This window comes from Mauremys reevesii, linkage group 5 (assembly GCF_016161935.1).
Source record: "Mauremys reevesii isolate NIE-2019 linkage group 5, ASM1616193v1, whole genome shotgun sequence".
Taxonomy (NCBI): Eukaryota; Metazoa; Chordata; order Testudines; family Geoemydidae; genus Mauremys; species Mauremys reevesii.
The window spans coordinates 91,483,948-91,503,066 of record NC_052627.1 but is presented as its reverse complement, the minus strand read 5'-3'; the positions used below and the strand labels follow the sequence as shown (position 1 = coordinate 91,503,066).

Below are 19,119 nucleotides of genomic sequence, written 5' to 3'. Positions count from 1 at the left end.
GAAAATACAGTAGGATATGGCTTCTGTCTACTGGAACCTAGTGTGAGATCGGAAATGAAAACTGTACATTTTGCAGATTTCCTCTGCCTTCCCTTCCCCCCACCCCTCATATACTGGTATTGTGATATCAGGATATCCGCAGCTAGCAGCAGCTTCACTGTTGATCTAGGAAACTAAATATGATACTGACTGTCTTACAAAACAAGAAACTACAGTCTAAGAAGCAGAGCCACTAAGCATGGTGGGGAAAATAAACACCTTTCTGGCTAGAATCTTGCTAGTTGAGGTGAGTGGAACAGAAACTTTGCTGTTAGGTTTATCTGTTATGGCAGAGGAAACTTTTCTCAGCTGGCTAAGGAAGTGTCAGACATGAGAATGTTTATGGCCTTTTTAATTCATTGGGGAGAATTCTTTAGGTAATGAAGGCTATTTGTGTGCTGTTCACAGGCTAGGTTTCCAGGCATCTTTCAATAACTTTGGAAGTGGTGTGATTTATGGAATTTATAGGGCTGGTCATGGTCAGCAGTGGTTGCAGAGCCTGACCTAAAAGGAATTCCTTTTAGAATTCTGCTGCCAGATGAGCTAGCAGGCTCGGCTGGTTATGCAGCCCAGGGGACTGGAAGGATGAGTGCCTTGTTGAGCTGGCGATCCTGCTCTGACCGTGGAGGGGCAATCAGTAGAGCTCCGTGTTTGTCACTGAGGTCGTGGAAGTCACAGATTCGGTGACTTCCTGCGACCTCCATGGTTTCTGTAGCGTTTGGTGCGGCTGTCCCCAAGGACTGGCGGAGCAGGGGTCCCAGAGGTGGCTAGAGCAGCTGCTGGCCCCCGGGACTCCCCCCTCGCAGCGGTGCCATGGGTTCCACCCCCACCCCCAGCAGGTGCCTTGTGCTCCCCCTCTCCCCCCCCAGCAGTGGCGCCCCCTGCAAGATTCAGTCAGGGATATTTATGGTATAAATCATGGACAAGACATGAGCTGCGGTTTTTTGTTTCTTGCTCATGATCTGTCCATGAGTTTTACTAAAAATACCCATGACTAAATCGTAGCCTTAATAATTGGTAAACAACTAGAGGAGGAATCAAACATGTCAAGTGGTGGTTGGTGGTCTTCTGTGTGTGTCAGTGGCCTAGGAAGAAATAACCCCCTTGGCCTTTGTTCCTGGGTTGAAAAAGCAGGATCATGATAAGAAAGCCAGGACGTTGCAGAGAAATATCGCAAGTGAGAATTGAGACCTATAGCTGGTTGTAAGGTATATAACTCAGAATGCAGGACCCACAGTTCCGAGAAGCCTCTGTATGAGGTCCAGGAGCTCTGTCCTCACACACCCACAAATGCACTATTCTCTCATGCTTCTCATAAGGAAAGGCCTGTTGGAAGCTCACTCTTAACAAAAATATTAAATAAGACCGGTCATTGTCATGGCTATTTAATTTTTTAAATGTAGGGGATTTGTTTTGTTTTATCAAATCCAAATTTAAATGATAGGCTGTGTACATAAAGCAGCATTAGAATTCTAGAGCAGCTCTGAACTACTGGACTGCCACTCTTACTGTGAATGCTAGACCCATAAATCTGCAAAAGAGTTAATGTAACAGTATATGTATGGGATACTGAGCGATGTAAATATAGCTGGTTGGGTTACTGCTTAAATCAAGGACTTTCTCTTGTTTAGTGGGGTTGAAGAATGCCTTAGATTTTACTGTAAAGGTGTTGCAATAGATTAGACATCCTGTGCTGGCCTAGCTTTCTGAGTGAAGAGCATGCAATATTGTCATATAATGGTCAATATATAACCCCAAACATCTTTCTCACTTGGATCTATCAGACTTCAGGTCCCAGTTTATTGCATGCACATCTTTAGGTCCTGTATCTAGAGATCTATACGATTAATAATTTTAAATGGTACCTCTGTGTCATGCTGTCTGGTATGGCATACAGTTGAGAGTGCCAGTCTTGGGTCAGACTGCCAGAAAATAGGGCAGACACCCCAAACTGGTGGTATATTCTATAATTAGATTTCACCAAGACAGTAACAAATGTGTGTGCTTTTGGATTACTAATTAGTTTTACCATGGAGCCACAGACAGGCTCTCCAGCCCCTTTTTACCACCCCAGCAAGCTGGACTTTGTGATGAAAGGTTATTAAAACAAAAAATCACCTCATATTAGGTTACCCCCAGCCGCAAAGGCTCAGTCACTTACCCCGGGTCAATGAATACCCTGGACATCACACCAAAGAGAATGCTGAAAGCTAATTTCTCTAGTAAGCTAAAGGTTTATTGGCTAAGAAAAAGAAATGAGTTATTGAGAGGTTATAACAAGAAAAATTACATTAACAGACAAGTCAAAGTCCAGTACGATAGCAGAGATGTAGTGATCTGCTAGTTTTTCTTAAGTGTCTCAGGGTTACCCAAAATAACTTTGGGGATTGCTGTCCAGTTGCTTAGTATTCCACCCTGTCAGAATCCATCAGGAATGCAGGATCATTCCCTTAAACTAGTATTTATAGATCCTGCTTGCAGAAGACACTGTCTTCACCTACTTGAGTTCTGATGAGTAGCAATTGCAGATTGAGCTGTGGATTTCCATTGTTGAATACAGTGACCCTTGCTTTGAAGTTAGCATTCTTTTTCCGGGCATTCACAAGTAATTGGTTACAGTGATATACATAATGCAATTGCCTGCTGTTACATTATAATCGGGATTGATAAGAGAAACAATATAAGTATCATTCATTAGTATTCATGAAGTTCTAATGTCTGAATATACACATACTTTGATCTAGGGTTAGCAGTCAACAGGTTTATAAATAAGTGAAGACAATGCCATTAACATTCCTTTGAACTAAATTACTATAGGCAATCTGCTAGACAGCATCATACAGGGAAACATAAGTACTCTATGGGCAAATTTTTCACCAGCCTTAATATCAGTAGATGATAGATATTGAGGTGGGGATTGTGCTTTGTATTTATGGTACAATTCTTTTAAACAAATGTTAAAGCAAACGAAAACTGGTAGGGTTAACAAACCAAATTAACCTCACTTAAAGGCCTTTGCAGTAACCATTGTGAACAGCTTTTTCCCTTGTAATTTTTTGTTTGTATTTTGAACTAAGGCTTCTCCAGGCTTACTGTGTAATTTTCTTGACGTTAAAATTTTGCTAGGTAGAAGACCTGGCCTGGATCACAAATCATTTCAAACAATATGGCAGACCCCATCCGATGGGCCCGATATCGCTGGCAGCGTCTGGTATCTGCAGAAGGCAGGGATGGAAGCAGCAACAGCTCCTCATGTGACAAGTGTTATCAATCATCCAAAGTGCCTAGCAGACATAGGATAGTTATACCATGTCTGGGACACTTTAAAGAAGAGTATGAAAAGGTATCAAAATTATATATGAACAACAGAATACGGACTACTAAATACACTTTATTCAACTTTATACCACGGAATTTATTTGAACAGTTTCACAGGTAAAGGATTCTTGTGTATAATTGTGGAAATTATTCCAATGTGGGGTGGGTTTTTTTTGGTTTGTTTGAAATGCATGTGCTAACATATACAAATTTGTTCTTATAAACTATTCTTCTCGCCTGAATTTAGCAATCAGTTCTGATAACTTTGTAACAAGATAATTATCCCAAAACTGATACTCAAAAGAGGTCTCTCTCCTCATTTGGTGTCATGTCCTTTCGTTCACCATTTCGGATCAGTTAGATCAGGGGTGGGGAAACCTACGGCCTGCAGGCTGGATCTGGCCTGTTGGTTAATTTCATCTGGCCTGCAGCGCCCCCCTATTCCCCGTGGGGCTGGAGCAGCGAGTGCCAGCTCACTCTGCTGCAGGGGGAAGCCCTGAGCCTCCACACCCTCCCCCCCCCCCCCCAGGCAAGTGAGTGGTCTGTGATTGATTTTTCTTCTGTGGGTCAGTGGCCCATGACAGAAAAAGGTTCCTCACCCCTGAGTTAGATGTTCCCTCCTCTTGGATGACTGCCATAGAGCAGCATATGATAGAATTCTCCCCCCCCCCCCGCCCCATTCTGTTTGGCAGGTGTAGAGGTGGAGAAGAATGAGGTTGGCTCTCCTTTTCTTCAGCCACTCTATGAATTTGCCTGGGGGCTGGCTTGAAAAGTGATGTTAAGGGGGTGGTGGGAGGATTCACTTGGGGAAGCAAAATGATGGCATTGAGGGGGGGTTTCCAAAAATGGGTTTTGTTAAACCGACAAGGACACTGTCACAAGCCTTGCAATTGGTGAGATTTTTGGTCAACCCTAGCTTTGGTGGAAGAGATATGTAGAACATCTGTCAGGTCCTTGGTCCAAGCCTCCTTAAGTCATCAAAGGGGTGGTACTCTAGTAGTTTTTGCCTCTGTGGATGCTCTTTGACCACAAAGCCTTGAGGGCTGTAGTTCAGCCAAAGTTTCTTGACCTGCTCTTCTTTCTAGATTGGGAGATTGCCGTTCTATCAGTGGCAAATTTATTTAAATGGTGGGTGCAGACGTAGGAATTTTTTACCTGTTAAGTTTGTTTTCTGGATTGTCTGATCATCAGTTTGAAACAATCATCTCAGCAACTCTATTGGTTGGAGCATGGAAACAGAGTTTGTGTCTCTTTTTTTATTCTTAATTTTGTGGAGAGTGGATGAGTTACTGGTAGCTTCAGTCTCTGTGTAGTATACAATGGGAGACATAGAATAGGATGTCTCAACACAAGAAATGGGAGTCAGAACAAGGAGAAGTGACAAACATCTGAGGGAGGAGGGAACTGGTCACAGAGACCTCCTTGGGACTGTCACCTGCTGTGCTGATATTACCTCTGAGCCTGTTTTTTCCTGCCAGCTTGGGATTCCAGAACCCTGCCTTGTTGAGCCAGACATGCTAGCCTGCTGTAACACAGACCCAGGTCTGGTCCATGCTCCCAAAGCTGCAGATTTTAACTAAACTGCTCAGCAGGTTTCCCATCTCCAGCACCCAGACATCCAGCTCCCAATGGGATACAAACCCCAAATAAATGTGTGTTACTCTGTATAAAGCTTATACAAGGTAAACTCTAAAATTATCTGCCCACTATAACACTGATAGAGAGATGCACAGCTGTTTGCTTCCCCAGGTATTAATCACTTACTCTGGGTTCATTGATAAACAAAAGTGATTTTATTAATTATAACAAGTAGGACTTAAGTGGTTTCAAGTAATAACAGACAGAACAAAGTAAGTTACCAGGCAAAATAAAGCAAAAACACGCAAGTCTAAGCCTAATATGTTAAGACACTGATTACAGGTAAAATCTCACCCTCAGATGTTCTAGTAAGCTTCTTTCACAGGCTAAACTCCTTCCTTGTCTGGGCACTATCCTTTCCCCTGGTACAGTCCTTGTTAGTTCCAGCAGACATCTAGGGCGGAAAGTGGAAACTTGGGGCGTTCTCGTGACTGGCAATCACCATTGTTCTGTTCCACCCACTTTTATAGCTTTGGCACAAGGTGGGAATCTTTTGTCTCTCTGGGTCCCCACCCCTCCTTCTAAATGGAAAAGCACCCTGTTTAACATGGATTCCAGTATCAGGTGACATGTTCGCATGTCCTGTGAAACCCCAGCCTCCATTCTTCCAGGGCTGACCCACACGTACCCAGGAAAGTTTGTAAGAAAACAGAGCCGTGTACAACCAGTTGTCCTAGTCAATGGGAGCCATCAAGATTTGAAACCACCATTAATGACCCACACTTTGCATAATTACAATAGGACCTACGAGTTATACTTCATATTTCTAGCTTCAGATACAAGAATGATACCTACATACAAATAGGATTAATACACTCAGTAGATTATAAGCTTTGTAATGATACCTTACAAGAGACCTTTTTCATAAAGCATATTCCAGTTACATCATATTCACACTCATAAGCATATTTCTATAAAACATTATGGAGTGCAACATCACACGCCCTTCGCGTACAAATTCATGAGCTGAAAATGTAGGAAGTCAGCTTTAGCAGGTAAGAATTCCTGAGAAGATTTGACGTTGTACTAGTGGTTCATGTGGAAAGCTATATCTAGGGCCCTACCAAATTCACGGTCCATTTTCATAAATGTCATGGTCATAGCATTTTTTAAATTCCAAATTTTACGGTTTCAGACATTTAATCTTAAATTTCAGAGTTGTAACAAAACATGAAGATGTATTTAAAAATGGCAAAATATAAACATGTAAAGCCCTTAAGTCAGCATTTCTAAAACTGGGGGTCCCAAAATGGGGTTGCAAGGCTATTGTGAGGGGATGGGGGTTGTGCCACCCTTCTGTGTTGCCTTCAGAGCTTGTTGGCTGGGAGCTGCTGGACGGATGCTGAACTCCTGGTTGCCACCAGGATCAGCGCAGCCTTCAGAGCTGGATGTCTAGAGATTAGTGTTTGCTGGCCAGGAACGCAGCTCTGGAGGCAGTGCCACTGTCAGCAGAAGCACAGAAATAAGTGTGGCAACACCATAACATTCACCTTTACTTCTGGGCAGCTGCTGACAGTGACACTGCATTCAGACCTGGGCACCTGGCCAGCAGCAGATCTCTCCGGCCACCCAGATCTTAAGGCAACACAGAAGAAAGGGTGGCAATACTGAAACCCCTCTACAATCAGCTTGACCCTTTTGGTGGGACCTCCAGTTTGAGAAAAACTCTGTATTTGTATATACTTTTACCCTATAGTATAAAAAAGAGTGTAGTATAGGGTAAAAGTACACAGACAACCAGATTTCATGGGGAAGACAAGATTTCATGGTCCATGTTGCGTTTTCCATGGCCATGAATTTGGTAGGGCCATAGCTATACTAAACATGGTTACGTTTGAAGTATCAAAGATACAAATGGTGACTAATCTGTTGATGTGTACAATATGCCCTCTTGACCTGTTACTTCAGGATGTTTTACTCCAGGGGTCTCAAACATGTGGCCCGCGGGCCGCATGCGGCCCTCGGAGCTCTTCCCTGCGGCCCGCGGAGCTCCCCCAGTTATTTCCTGTCGCCGCCAAACTCCCCTCACCCCCGCCCCCCTCCCCGAGTTATTTTCTGTGCCTAAGCTCCCCGCGCGCTGCTCCCCAATGTTTGGGGCCGGGTCTCTCCCCTGGCCTCACCTGCCGCCCCCACGCGCCTCCCCCCAGTGTCTCCCGGCCCCTACTTGCTGCCCCCTCACCGCCCGGGAGCCTGCCCGGGAGCTCACGCTGACTCCACTCCTCCGCTATGCCGGCTTCCGGCATCACCTGCTGCCGCAGGGTCCTAGCGCCCCCCTGCACTAGGGCCAGGGCAGGCTGCCCTTCCCCTGCCCTTCTGCCCTAGTCCTGAGACTCTCCAATGCCCCGAGCCTCTCCAATGCCTCAAACCCCTCACCCTCAGGCCCACAGCCCTCACCCCTGCACCCCCTCCTATCCCCAAACTCCGTCCCAAAGCCTGCACCCCCACCCCCTGCCGCAGCCTGGAGCCTGCACCGAGCACAGAGCCTGCACTCCAGCCCCCCTCCCCCACCCAAACTCCAGCCCAGAGCCTTAGGCAGTAAATCTAAGTGCGTGTTTTATCCTTTGAGTGAGGTGCATTACTGAGTGTATATATTTATTAAACCTGCTTGGAAATGACTTCGTCAAAAAAAAGAACACTCATGGAAGAAAAGAGAGTTTTCCAAGACAAATGGGAGAATTTATATTTTTTCACAGAGGTAAAAGATAAAATTCAATGCCTTATTTGTCAGCAAACGATTGCTGTTCCCAAGGAGTATAACGTGCGTCGGCACTATGACACGATGCACCGTGAAAAATATGATGCATTCACCGGAAAAATCCGAGAGGAAAAAGTTCAGCAACTTAAAGCAGCATTTGCCAAGCAAAGAAATTTATTTTCAGGGATTAACAAGTCTAGCAAAGATTCAGTAAGAGCAAGTTTTGTGATAAGCGAAATGATAGCTAAATCATCGCGACCTTTTACAGAAGGCTTATTCATAAAAGAACGTCTTATGAAGGCCAGTGAAATTTTATGTCCTGATAGGAAGAAAGTTTTTGAAGGCATAAGCTTGTCTGCAAATACAGTTGCCTGCAGGATAACGGATTTAGCTGATAATGTGCAAAAACAATTGATTCAAATGGCAAAAGACTTTGAAGTATTTTCAATTGCTCTTGATGAGAGTACAGATGTATCAGATACCGCACAGTGTGCAGTGTTCATTAGAGGTGTGGACTGCAATTTGAATATAACTGAAGAATTGCTAGACTTAATGCCACTGAAGGGTACCACAACGGGACGTGACATTTCAAGGATTGGAAGAGTGCATTGAAAAAGCTGCGCTGCCATGGAACAAACTCGTATCTTTGGCTACGGGCAGTGCGCCATCAATGTGCTCTGAAAACATTGGTGTGGTTGGATTATTGAAGACCAAACTGAACAGCCTCAATATACCAGGAATTAGCTTCACCAGTATATATTGTATTTTGCACCAAGAAGCCCTGTGTAGTAAAAGTCTACAAATGAAAGAAGTTATGGATGTAGTTGTTAAAACTGTTAATTTTATACGTGCATGAGGGCTGAATCACAGACAGGTCACTTCTTTTCTAGCAAGTATGGACAGTGAATATGGGGAACTTCTGTATCACACTCAAGTTAGATGGCTGAGTCGTGGAAATGTTTTGAAGCGTTTTTTTGCACTTAAAGAGGAGATTGATTCCTTCATGAAAATGAAAAACAAGGAGGTTCCACAGCTTGCTGATTCCACTTTTATCTGCAACCTTGCTTTTCTAACAGATGTAAGTGATCACCTGAATGCACTGAACTTGAAACTTCAGGGTAGAAAACAGGTGATAACACAGATGTATGACAGTATTAAGTCATTCAAAGTCAAGCTTACTTTATGGGGGAAACAGCTGACTGCTGGCAATTTGGTCCATTTCTCAACTCTGAATTCCTTAGGAAAAGTTGAACCCAAATCCTTGAAAGAATATGCATAGATCATTTCTAACTTACACAAACAGTTTGATGTGCGGTTTAAAGATTTCAAGGCACTTGAACCTCATTTTCAACTTTTTTCCACACCATTTGCTGTTGAAATTGACAATGTTGCAGAGGAAATGCAGATGGAGTTAGTGGAGCTTCAGTGTGACACGATTTTGAAGCAGAAGTATACAGATGTTGGAATTCCAGAATTCTACAGGTTTCTTTCACAAGAAAGATTTCCCATGTTATTCTCTGCTTCTGCAAGGATAATGGCAATGTTTGGAAGTACATATATATATGTGAACAGTTTTTTTTCTTCCATGAAGATTAACAAATCTGTGTTAAGGTCAAGGCTCACTGATGAACGTTTGCAAGCAACACTGAGATTGATTTCGTCTCAGGATATCAAACCTAATATTGATGCTCTGGTTGATGCAAAACGCTGCCAGCTAAGTGGCCAAAAATGAAATGACTGTCAAAATTAGCACTGACGTTTCACATTACAGTTAAAGAAGTTAATAAAAAAGTTAATAAATTGACTTTTAATGGCATACTATATTTTAATACTATACTACTATATTACTCTTCATTTTTTTTTTCTGCCTACCTCCAGGCGCTTCCTGCCGCCAAGCCGCCAAACAGCTGTTGGTGGCGCTTAGCACTTTCCAGGAGGGAGGGGGGAGGAGCGGGGAGCCGCGCACTTAGGGGAGGAGGTGGAGAAGAGACAGGGCAGGGGCGGGGCCTCATGGAAGGGGTGGATTGGGGGTGGGGCCAGGGGCAGCAAGGGGGCGTGTCAGTGATGCGGCCCTCGGGCCAATGCACTCGTCCTCATGCAGCCCTCGGGGTCATTTGAGTTTGAGACCCCTGTTTTACTCCATGACAATATGTGTAAAGCACCCTGAATTTTCTTTATAGAACTCCCTCTAATGCTCTCGAAGAAGATTATTGCTATGATGTAAAATGTGCACAATTTTATGATTAAACAATTAAATGCTGAAAGTGCTTCAACTCTTTCTGTATCCTTTGTTTATGGTAGTTGCTTGTTTACATCTTTCCACTTACCAAAGGCCAGAAATTGCTGGTGATCTGTATTTTTTTTTTTTTCCCCTACTGGATTGAATCATTTATGTTACTCTAATAACCTATGCCAAGGAAGACTGTGAATGAAAGATGTGTTAAAGTGGAAAGGTGAAGCTGTAATTATGTAATTCTTCAACTGATGCAGAAGTGTTTCATGTTTTCTTTAAGTTATATTCCGATTGTTTGGGCAGGTGGGAGATTCATGATGCTTATTGCTTCTGTGTTTTGCCTCAACATTGACAATAGAAAATTTCTACCTGATAGTGGGCATAGCTGAAGCCGTTAATGCTAAAATTGAGATGAGATGACCTTTAAGGCAATATGTTTGTGTTTCTATATAGGGTAATAGATCTTTTGCAGGAAATTTAATTAAAATTTGTTGGTGTGACCTCATCACTGAATATCTGAATGATGCTGAGATGTGTGGACATAAGGCTTCTGCTAACATTTTAATAACTTTGGATATAAAAAAGCATGGTATCTTCTATGATGTTGATCTTTGCTGACATGTTCATTTTGTACAAAAATCAAGTTGAGAGCTGTAGGAAGGTTTTGGCATTATGTTGCCTGTGAAAAGGAGTTATCATTTTGAAGCTCTGGTTGCATGGTAAGAGCTCATTTAGTTTCTTGGTATTTAAGCCACATGGATGCCATGTCTCTTTCCAGCATGCAGCCTCTTGCGCTACATAAAACTCTGCATAAATGTTACTTCTAAAGTACATAGAAGCTTCTGCTTAACGCAGTTTGCTAGTGAACTGCAGGTCATGATGTGCATCACCTGCCTTTTACTCACTTCCTAAACTTTATTCCATTCCTAACTCCTGCATGTTCTTTTGTTTGTTTCAGAGCTGCCAATTTATATTTCCTATTTTTAGTTGTCCTGAACTGGGTTCCACTGGTGGAAGCATTCCAGAAAGAAATTACTATGTTACCTCTAGTAGTAGTTCTCACTATTATTGCAATTAAAGACGGCCTTGAGGATTACTCAAAATACAAACTAGATAAGCAGATAAACAACTTATTAACTAAAGTATATAGCAGGTAAGTGTTTCTTTTTGTTTGCTGGAGTTTGTTATTGATGAATAATGTACAGTGTGTATTATTAGTGTGAATATAAAAAGACTAAAACAGTAAGTTTGAGGAACCTTAACAAAATTCCTTTCTGGATTGACCACTTGGCCACATTCTTATTTTGGTTTTAAAGTGACTTATTTCAGTCACACTGTTATTGTCACACAGTTTGGAACAGTTGTTAGTGTCTGTTAAACAGTCGCAGAACCAGAATATCAGGGATGTTGTGTCCCAGATTATAATACACCTATAACACCTTTGTGAACCATGTTTTCCTTAAATTAATGCTGTTACGTTTTAAATCAACTAGTAAAGAGTTCCGAAATAAGTGTTGATAATAGGACCTGACCTGTTCCTTTCTTCACTTGGACATTGGCTAGGAAGTTAGGGAGAAATTCTTGGTTCTTTTCCTGACGCTACCACAAATTTCCTAGGTGACCGTTGGCAAGTCACTTAATATCTTTACACCTTAGTTTCCTCATCTGTAAAACAAGGATAATAGTTCAGGCATGCCTACAGTGAAAGGGTATTGTGGGGATAAATCATTTAATAATTATCAAATGGAAATGGAAAGTACTATGGACTACATTACTCTTGCTGTGTGATCACCCTGGGGTATAAGGAGCCCCATTATTCATTTGCTGTGATACCTATTTCAGAGAGTAGCATGTGGAGAGAGCAAGTGGGCAGCTGAAGCATTGCAGAGAGAAGTAAGCTGCACCAAAAAAAGTGGTGGCACAGTTTACTTCTCCCACAGAGGAAGCAGGGACTGGGTCTGTGCAGCCACACACTGGTGCTCACGCCTTGTTTTCACTTTAAAAAAAAAAAAACACCGTAAACTGAAACTTTTAGTTTCAGTGTGTTGTCTAACACATGTTCAAATCCTAGTGTACATATAACGCAAGTTACCGTTTTAGCATGTGTTAGCTCAGGGGTGGGCAAACTACACCCTGCAGGCTGGATCCGGCCTGCGGGATTCCCCAGTGGCGCCATGGGCCCCAGGCCTAATGTCCCTGCGGCCCCCGGGCTCTTGCCTCCAGGCACCGCCCCCCCCCCCGCAGCTCCCATTGGCCGGGAATGGGGAACTGCGGTCAATGGGAGCTTCGGGGGAGGTACCTGGAGGCGTGGCAGGGGCAGTGCATGCAGAGCCCTCCGCGCCCCCCCTCCCCCCCAGGGGTCGCAGCACTTCCTGGAGCAGCGTGGGGCTGGGGGCAGGGCAGGCATGAAGAGTTCCTGCCCTGGCCCTGGTGCGCACCGCTGCCACCCTGGAGCCCGAACTCCTCCTGCGCCCTGCCCTCCAACTCCCTGCCCTAACCCTCCTGCCTGCACTGCACACCCCTCCTGCACCAACTCCCTGCCCTGAGCCCCCTCCTGTAGGCCGCACCCCTCCTGTGGCCCTTCCCTGAGCCCCTTCCTGCATTCCCCCCCACACACACTCCAACCCTCTGCCCCAGCCCTGCATACAATTTCCCCACCCAGATGTGGCCCTCGGCCCAAAAAGTTTGCCCACCCCGGTGTTAGCTGGTTGAGGTAAGCTCTTGGCTCCTCCTAGTGTAGACGTGGCCTCCCTCAAGGCAGATTGCAAAATTACAATCTAGCCCTATGTAAGTGTGGAGTATTATTTTGTGATTAATTCTCAGGATAAAAAATTTTAGTTCTCTGACATGTAGCATGCCCTGTTGATTTTTTTTTTTCCTTAGAGCTAGTTCCATAACAATATGAATAACCTGGAGATTGCTTTCGTAATGTAACTGCAAAGAAACAAAATTGCATCCAGTTCTGTAAATATAAATATCTCCTAGGTACAGCAACTTTCTGGGAGTCAAATTATTTAGCCAATTATGATTAGAGCCTGAAATAGGAATATAATTAAACTTTTAGAGACCTGAAGTAATTTCTCTCCTTTCAAGTCCTGCATGTGTTAATGGTAGAAGACTTTAGGGCAAAGCCTGTTCTTTTATGGTCTCTTGTGGTTTCGCTGATAAACGGCATGTTCCATGAATTGCATGAATTCCATGAATGCTCAGTTGGCTGGAGCATCCAAATATTTGGGTTTCTAAATTCTCTGTGTTACTCAGACTAAATAAGTGTAGTTCCTGTCAGTAGGAATTTAGTTCACAACTACTAATATTCCTTTGTGACTTTCTTTTTCTTTTTCTTTTTTTAAATTAATAATGATGAATAGAATATGGGAATTTATTTTTGTAAGAATCTGTAAAATTTTCCACCTGTGCATGTAAAATAGGTATGTTTTTAACTGGTATGATTTAATTTTTTTCTTAGGTTCCTCTTCATAAAGTAGATTGTTTTACTAGCTGCTATTCATTCTCCTGCCCCATCCCCACCTTCAGCGCTAATACCTGCGATAAGAGATAGCAAAATAGTTTATTGTGCTTATATGTACAAATAGCTTTAGAAGATGTATTTCAGGAAAATTAAAGCTAGTGATACATATGAATGTTTACTATGTATAAATTTATTATCTTGAAGGTACACTTTTAATAAGAAAAAATCATTGATTTTCTGTGTAGATGCCCCTGTGTCTGTGGCACAGACATACATTAAAGTGCCATGAGTTCCTAATGTAGTATTCTCTGGTAAACAAATTAAGAACCAATTCTTAAATGTACAGAAGGTGTGATTCATCAGATAATGTAGACACCGATAGAGCTGTTGATGTTAGTGGGTCCTCTAGGGTGAGGAGGCTTGAACATTCTAAGCAGGAGTGCCATGAGATGTTAGCACATGGTGCATACTTCCTTAGAATGTGGTTGGCCAGTTAAACTCCAGATTTCCTATGTCTTGTTTCAGATATAGCATTACAACATTATTGGGAATGAGCAATGCATAAAGGCGGTAATTAAATTTTAACATCTGGAATGTTTTTAAATATACTATGCTTCTAATATACATTAATGTAGGTTTATTTATGTTCTATGTCCATACTACAGTATTGATTTTATGACTGCTTGGAAAACCCATAATAATGATCTTGAGAAGGAGGCAGGCATGTGACTTGCGCTAATTTTATTTTTAGACTAGCTTTTGCTTTTATTGCTTCCTGCTCTTGGTTCTGTTGCACTTTGAAGGATATGAAGTCACCTGTCCTTAACTAGGGAAATCTGTCAGTACAGTAACTCCTCGCTTAAGGTTGTAGTTATGTTCCTGAAAAATGCGACTTTAAGCAAATCCAATTTCCCCATAAGAATTAATTTAAATTGGCGGGGGGGAGGGAGGGGTTAGGTTCCAGAGAAATTTTTTTCACCAGACAGAAAACTATATATTATACAGATATACACACAGTATACGTTTTAAACAAACAATTTAATACTGTTCACAGCTATAATGATTGTGAAGCTTGGTTGAGGTGGTGAAGTTAGAGGGTGGAAGAGGGAGGGATATTTCCCAGGGAATGCCTTGCTGCTAAATGATGAACTAGCACTTGGCTGAGCCCTCAAGGGTTAACACATTGATGTTAATGTGGCGTCTCACACAGGGCAGCATGAACATGAGGAAGGAGAGATAGCATAGCACACAGAGACAGACAGACACACCTTGTGTGTGGGAGAGAGAGAGAGAGATGCACACTGCCCCTTTAAGTAAGCTGACCGTCTCTTAAGAGCATTGTCTTTTTAAGTGGATCCGGAAGTTGAGACAGCAGCTGCTGCCCCAAGCTCTCTGTCTCTCTCTGTCTGTGTCCCCTCCCTGCTCTATATGGAGAAGGGGTAAGCAGGGTGCAGGAGCAGTGGGGATGGGAACACCGTGATATTAGCCCCCTTTCCCCGCCTGCCCAGCAAGCAGAAGTCTCTGGGAGCAGCTCCAAGGCAGAGGGCAGGAGCAGCACGCGGCAGTGGGGGGAGGGACAGCTGAACTGCCTTGATAGCCTGCTGGGCGGCTGCAGCGAAGGGAACTTAGGCGTACGGGGGGCTGCCGGTCCACCCTGGTTACAAGCCCCCACCAGCTCTTCCTGCAAGCAGTGGACAAAGCAGGCAGCAGCAAAACATTAGAAAGGAGCATTGCACAGCTTTAAACGAGAATGTTCCCTAATTGATCCGCAACATAACAATGAAACAGCGTTAACCAGGATGGCTTTAAGTGAGGAGTTACTGTACGCTGCTTAATTATTTTTCCTTTGTGGCGTCTCCCTTTTAGGCTTGCACTTTTAAGGGGATGCTGTCAAATAGTTCCGGCACCAAAAGTTTTAGTTACAAAACCTAATGTATGAACTATTTCTCTGATATTTTCTTTTTTATTTAAATTGTTTTTATTTGCCTGCAACATTTTACTCAGCTAACAATTTGATTAATGCTAGTACGTTGATCTGCCAATCTTAAAAAGTATAGTGCACTGGTTGGTCTCCTAGGCCCCAGCTTAAACGGTAACAATACCTGACACCAGAAATGCCCTTTGTCCATTCACAATAAGACAGAGAAGTGGCCCTAACACCAAGAAGATTTGATCACTTGGAGCAATCATCACACTCTGTCTACTTGCACTGGTGCATTCTATACTGGTGCCCACAGTTCATCAAATGCTTTTGCTTACTCCTCACCTGAAATCCTAATCCTGTTGCATCAAAATAATGTTCACATTAACCAGCTGTGATCACATAAAAGGAGGATTATGGTCTCAGGTAAGCCCTGAACAGCAGAAGTAGATGGAAAGTTGAAGAAATAACCATGGAAAACAATATTTTAAGGGCTTTCCTAATAAAGGGTCCAATTCTGCAAGGTGCTGAGAGTCCTAAACTCTTTATTGACTTTACTTGGAGTTGCAAGATCTTTGCACCTTACAATGTTGAGCTCAGAGCTATTCAACAATACATAAATACAAATGTTTTAGGTAGAATTGTGTTCTAAATATTTAATGATATGCCAGCTAAATGTTTTAGATTTTTGTGTACTTGCCTATCCAATTAAGAGACAACAATTTGGGTTCTGGAGTCACCATCGGGAGGAAGGGGGAGAGAAAGAGATGAAGATTTGACACTTGGGCCTGGTCTACACTAGGGTCGGGGGTCGAACTAAGGTACGCGATTTCAGCTACGCGAATAGCGTAGCTGAAGTCGAACTACCTTAGTTCAAACTTCTTACCTGTCCAGATGCCGCGGGATCGAAGTCCGCGGCTCCCCCGTTGACTCCGCCACCGCCGTTCGCGGTGGTGGAGTTCCGGAGTCGACGGGAGCGCGTTCGGAGTTCGAACTATCGCGTCTAGGTTAGACGCGATAGTTCGAACGCCGAGAAGTCGAACGCTACCCGTCGATCCGGCAGTAAGTATGGACGTACCCTTGGTTTACATAATTTGAAAATGTAATTCACCTAGTAAGAGGATTTTAGAACACTACTTCTCCATGGGAATAGAAATCATAGGACCAAGTTTGCGCTGAGTTTTACCCCAGTCAACCTCACAGAATGTTTTTATTCTCATGGATAAGGTATGGCCCTGATCCAGCAATTGATTATGTACACTCACCTTAAATTGGTAAACTGTCTCCCCAGCACTTTGGGGCATACTGATTTAAACTAACTAGTTTATAGTCTAAACAGTCATCTTTTGTAGTTTGTTTGTTCATTTGAGCTTGCAGCTTGTGGAATTTTTCATTTAGACTTTTATATATATTTCAGGAAAGAGAAGAAATACATAGATCAGTGCTGGAAAGATGTTAATGTTGGGGACTTCATTCGACTTTCATGTAATGAAATAATTCCTGCTGATATGGTGGTGTTATACTCTACTGATCCAGATGGGATTTGTCACATTGAAACAGCCAGCCTTGATGGAGAGACCAATCTGAAGCAGAGGCAGGTGGTGAGAGGATTTGCAGAGCAGGTGACCATTGTGCATTTCTAATCATTTTAAAGAAAATGGATGTTTCAAGAATTTATTAAAAAAAAATATTTAAAAAAAAAAATCTCTCGTTCATCTACTTGGTTGTTGAGGTGGGGCTTGTCTACACCTGCATTGGAACCAAAATAACTAAATCAGTTTTAATTCACACCTTCGGTTATTTCACTGCAAATCTGTGTGTGGTCACTCATTTCAGGTTGAGTGTCCGATTTCAAATCAATGTAAGTCAGTAAAAAAATTCTTCTTCATGTACATGTCAGTGTGGATTCCGCAATAGGTCTTCCTTTGTGCCTCCATGAATGTGAGACTGGAGTCTTTTGAATAGCAGTGTCCATCAATGCTGCATGTGCTTGCTGTGCCTCCTTGTGCTCTCGTGCAAGGGCATAAAGGGCAGGGCATCCCTGACCCTCCCTCTGTTCCCTCTTACCACCTGTGGCAGCAAGATATAACCTGGCAAGTGTCCATAAGACCTGCTGGCTCTCGGATTTGGCTAAATTCCTTCAAACTCTTCATAAAACCTTCTGAACCCTTCTGATTTTCTGACATACAACAGCCATGAACAATATCAGCCCATTTGGACTGAATATTGGATGGTCACACTTCCCTTGTAGAGATCCCCTCATACACTCTTCCACCTACAAATCCCTTTATGGGGCTTCACAACATGGTGGATTCGAAACCTGTAGGCTACAATCCCTGCCCATCCTGTGGTGGGCTAATTCCGCTGAAAGATTTGATGGGTCTGTCAGGAGTCACAGATCCAGTCCAGACAGCCTGACCTTTGGAAGCTGCCTTGTCCTATTCCACCGGGCGTGTTATGCCCGGACAGATGGACGCTAGAGATCATTGCCCGTTGCTACCCCCATCCAGTTCTGTTCTCTATTTGCTATCCGCTGCCCTCCCAGTTCCTCTTCAAGTACCCTTCTCACAAAAGCCTTTTACAGATGGAATTGGTCTCGTTGTTTGTAGCGTCTAAGATCCATAGTAGAGATACCACTGGAATTCAGGGGAGGAGCTTGTACTCCCAGTATTTCCTTACCCTGAAGAAGAATGGGGGAAGGAAAAGGGGAGGGGTGGTCCTATCCTAGACCTGGGAAGACTCAACAAATGAATGTTCAGGATGGTAGTGCTTGCCTCCCTTATTCCATCTCTCCAAGCTTAGGACTAGTTCATCGTTATGCACTTCCATGTATCTACTCATCCAGCCCACAGGAAGTAGCTAAGATTCACAGTGGGGCCCAACTATTATCAATACAGGGTTCTGCTCTTCAGACTCCCCATAGCACCAGGGGTATTCATAAAATGCCTGGCAGTAGTGGTAGTGCACTTATGGAGAAAGGGAATTCACACGTATCCCTCACTGGGTGACTGGCTGATCAGATGCAGGTTCCTGCAGACTTTGGCAGCCCTGTCGTACATCCACTTCCTGTTCTCCAAACTAGGACTCCTTGTGAACTTGAAAAATTGTCACTGATTCCATTGCAGACAACTGAGTTCGTAGGAGCTATGACTGACTCTCGGTGGTAAGAGTTTACCTGTCAGAGGACAAGTTCCAGTCCCTTCAGTCATTGGCAAGGGACTTAAGATCAAACCCAAGAACACTGGTGCATACATGTCTGAAGTACTAGGCCATATATCAGTGCATACATATGTGACACTGCTAGCCAAGCTTCATCTGCAGCCCTTACAATTATGGCTGAGGTCGGTGTATTCTTCATCCAAGCATCATGTGATCAAAAGTCATGGTCCTGCTCAAGGTCTTACAGAACTCACTTGGTAGCTGGACTCAGAGAACATATGAAAGGGGTGCCATTCTACCCGCTCCTCAATAATGACAATTAATTGCCTGCAATGGCTTCCTTCTGCTTCAGAATCATGCTTATATCCTTGATTTTCAAATCAGGAATGTGGAGCTAAGTGCTAACTTCCGTAAAATATTTCAGCCTTGTTAACATATTACACGCTTGTCATGACTGCTAGGTTTGATGCCAAGTTTCGGAGATAGTCTCTTCTTCTTTTTCAATCTGTGTTTGACTAGTGTGGCAGGTGTTCGTTCCCACCATCAGGCGGGGATCCTGCTTGCCAGTCTCCTATAGTGGGACGGACGGACACACACACACACACACACACACACTCACACACACATGGATACTTACACTACGCTTA

At 43.3% G+C, this 19,119-nt stretch overlaps 1 protein-coding gene across 6 annotated transcripts in view; it reads left to right on the top strand.

Moving 5' to 3' along the window:
- Nucleotides 1-19,119, top strand: part of ATP10D (ATPase phospholipid transporting 10D (putative)) — a 113,601-nt gene that overhangs the window by 51,531 nt on the left and 42,951 nt on the right. For 5 of the 6 annotated variants that reach the window (XM_039540192.1, XM_039540189.1, XM_039540190.1 and 2 more), the window contains 3 exons: nt 3,166-3,474; nt 10,882-11,076; nt 16,731-16,935. In XM_039540192.1, coding sequence (XP_039396126.1) covers nt 3,206-3,474; nt 10,882-11,076; nt 16,731-16,935 — 669 coding nt within the window. In that variant the 5' untranslated portion in view covers nt 3,166-3,205. Of the gene's footprint in view, nt 1-188; nt 287-3,165; nt 3,475-10,881; nt 11,077-16,730; nt 16,936-19,119 lie in introns of those variants that run through there. The other variant, XM_039540193.1, reaches the window with a different exon arrangement.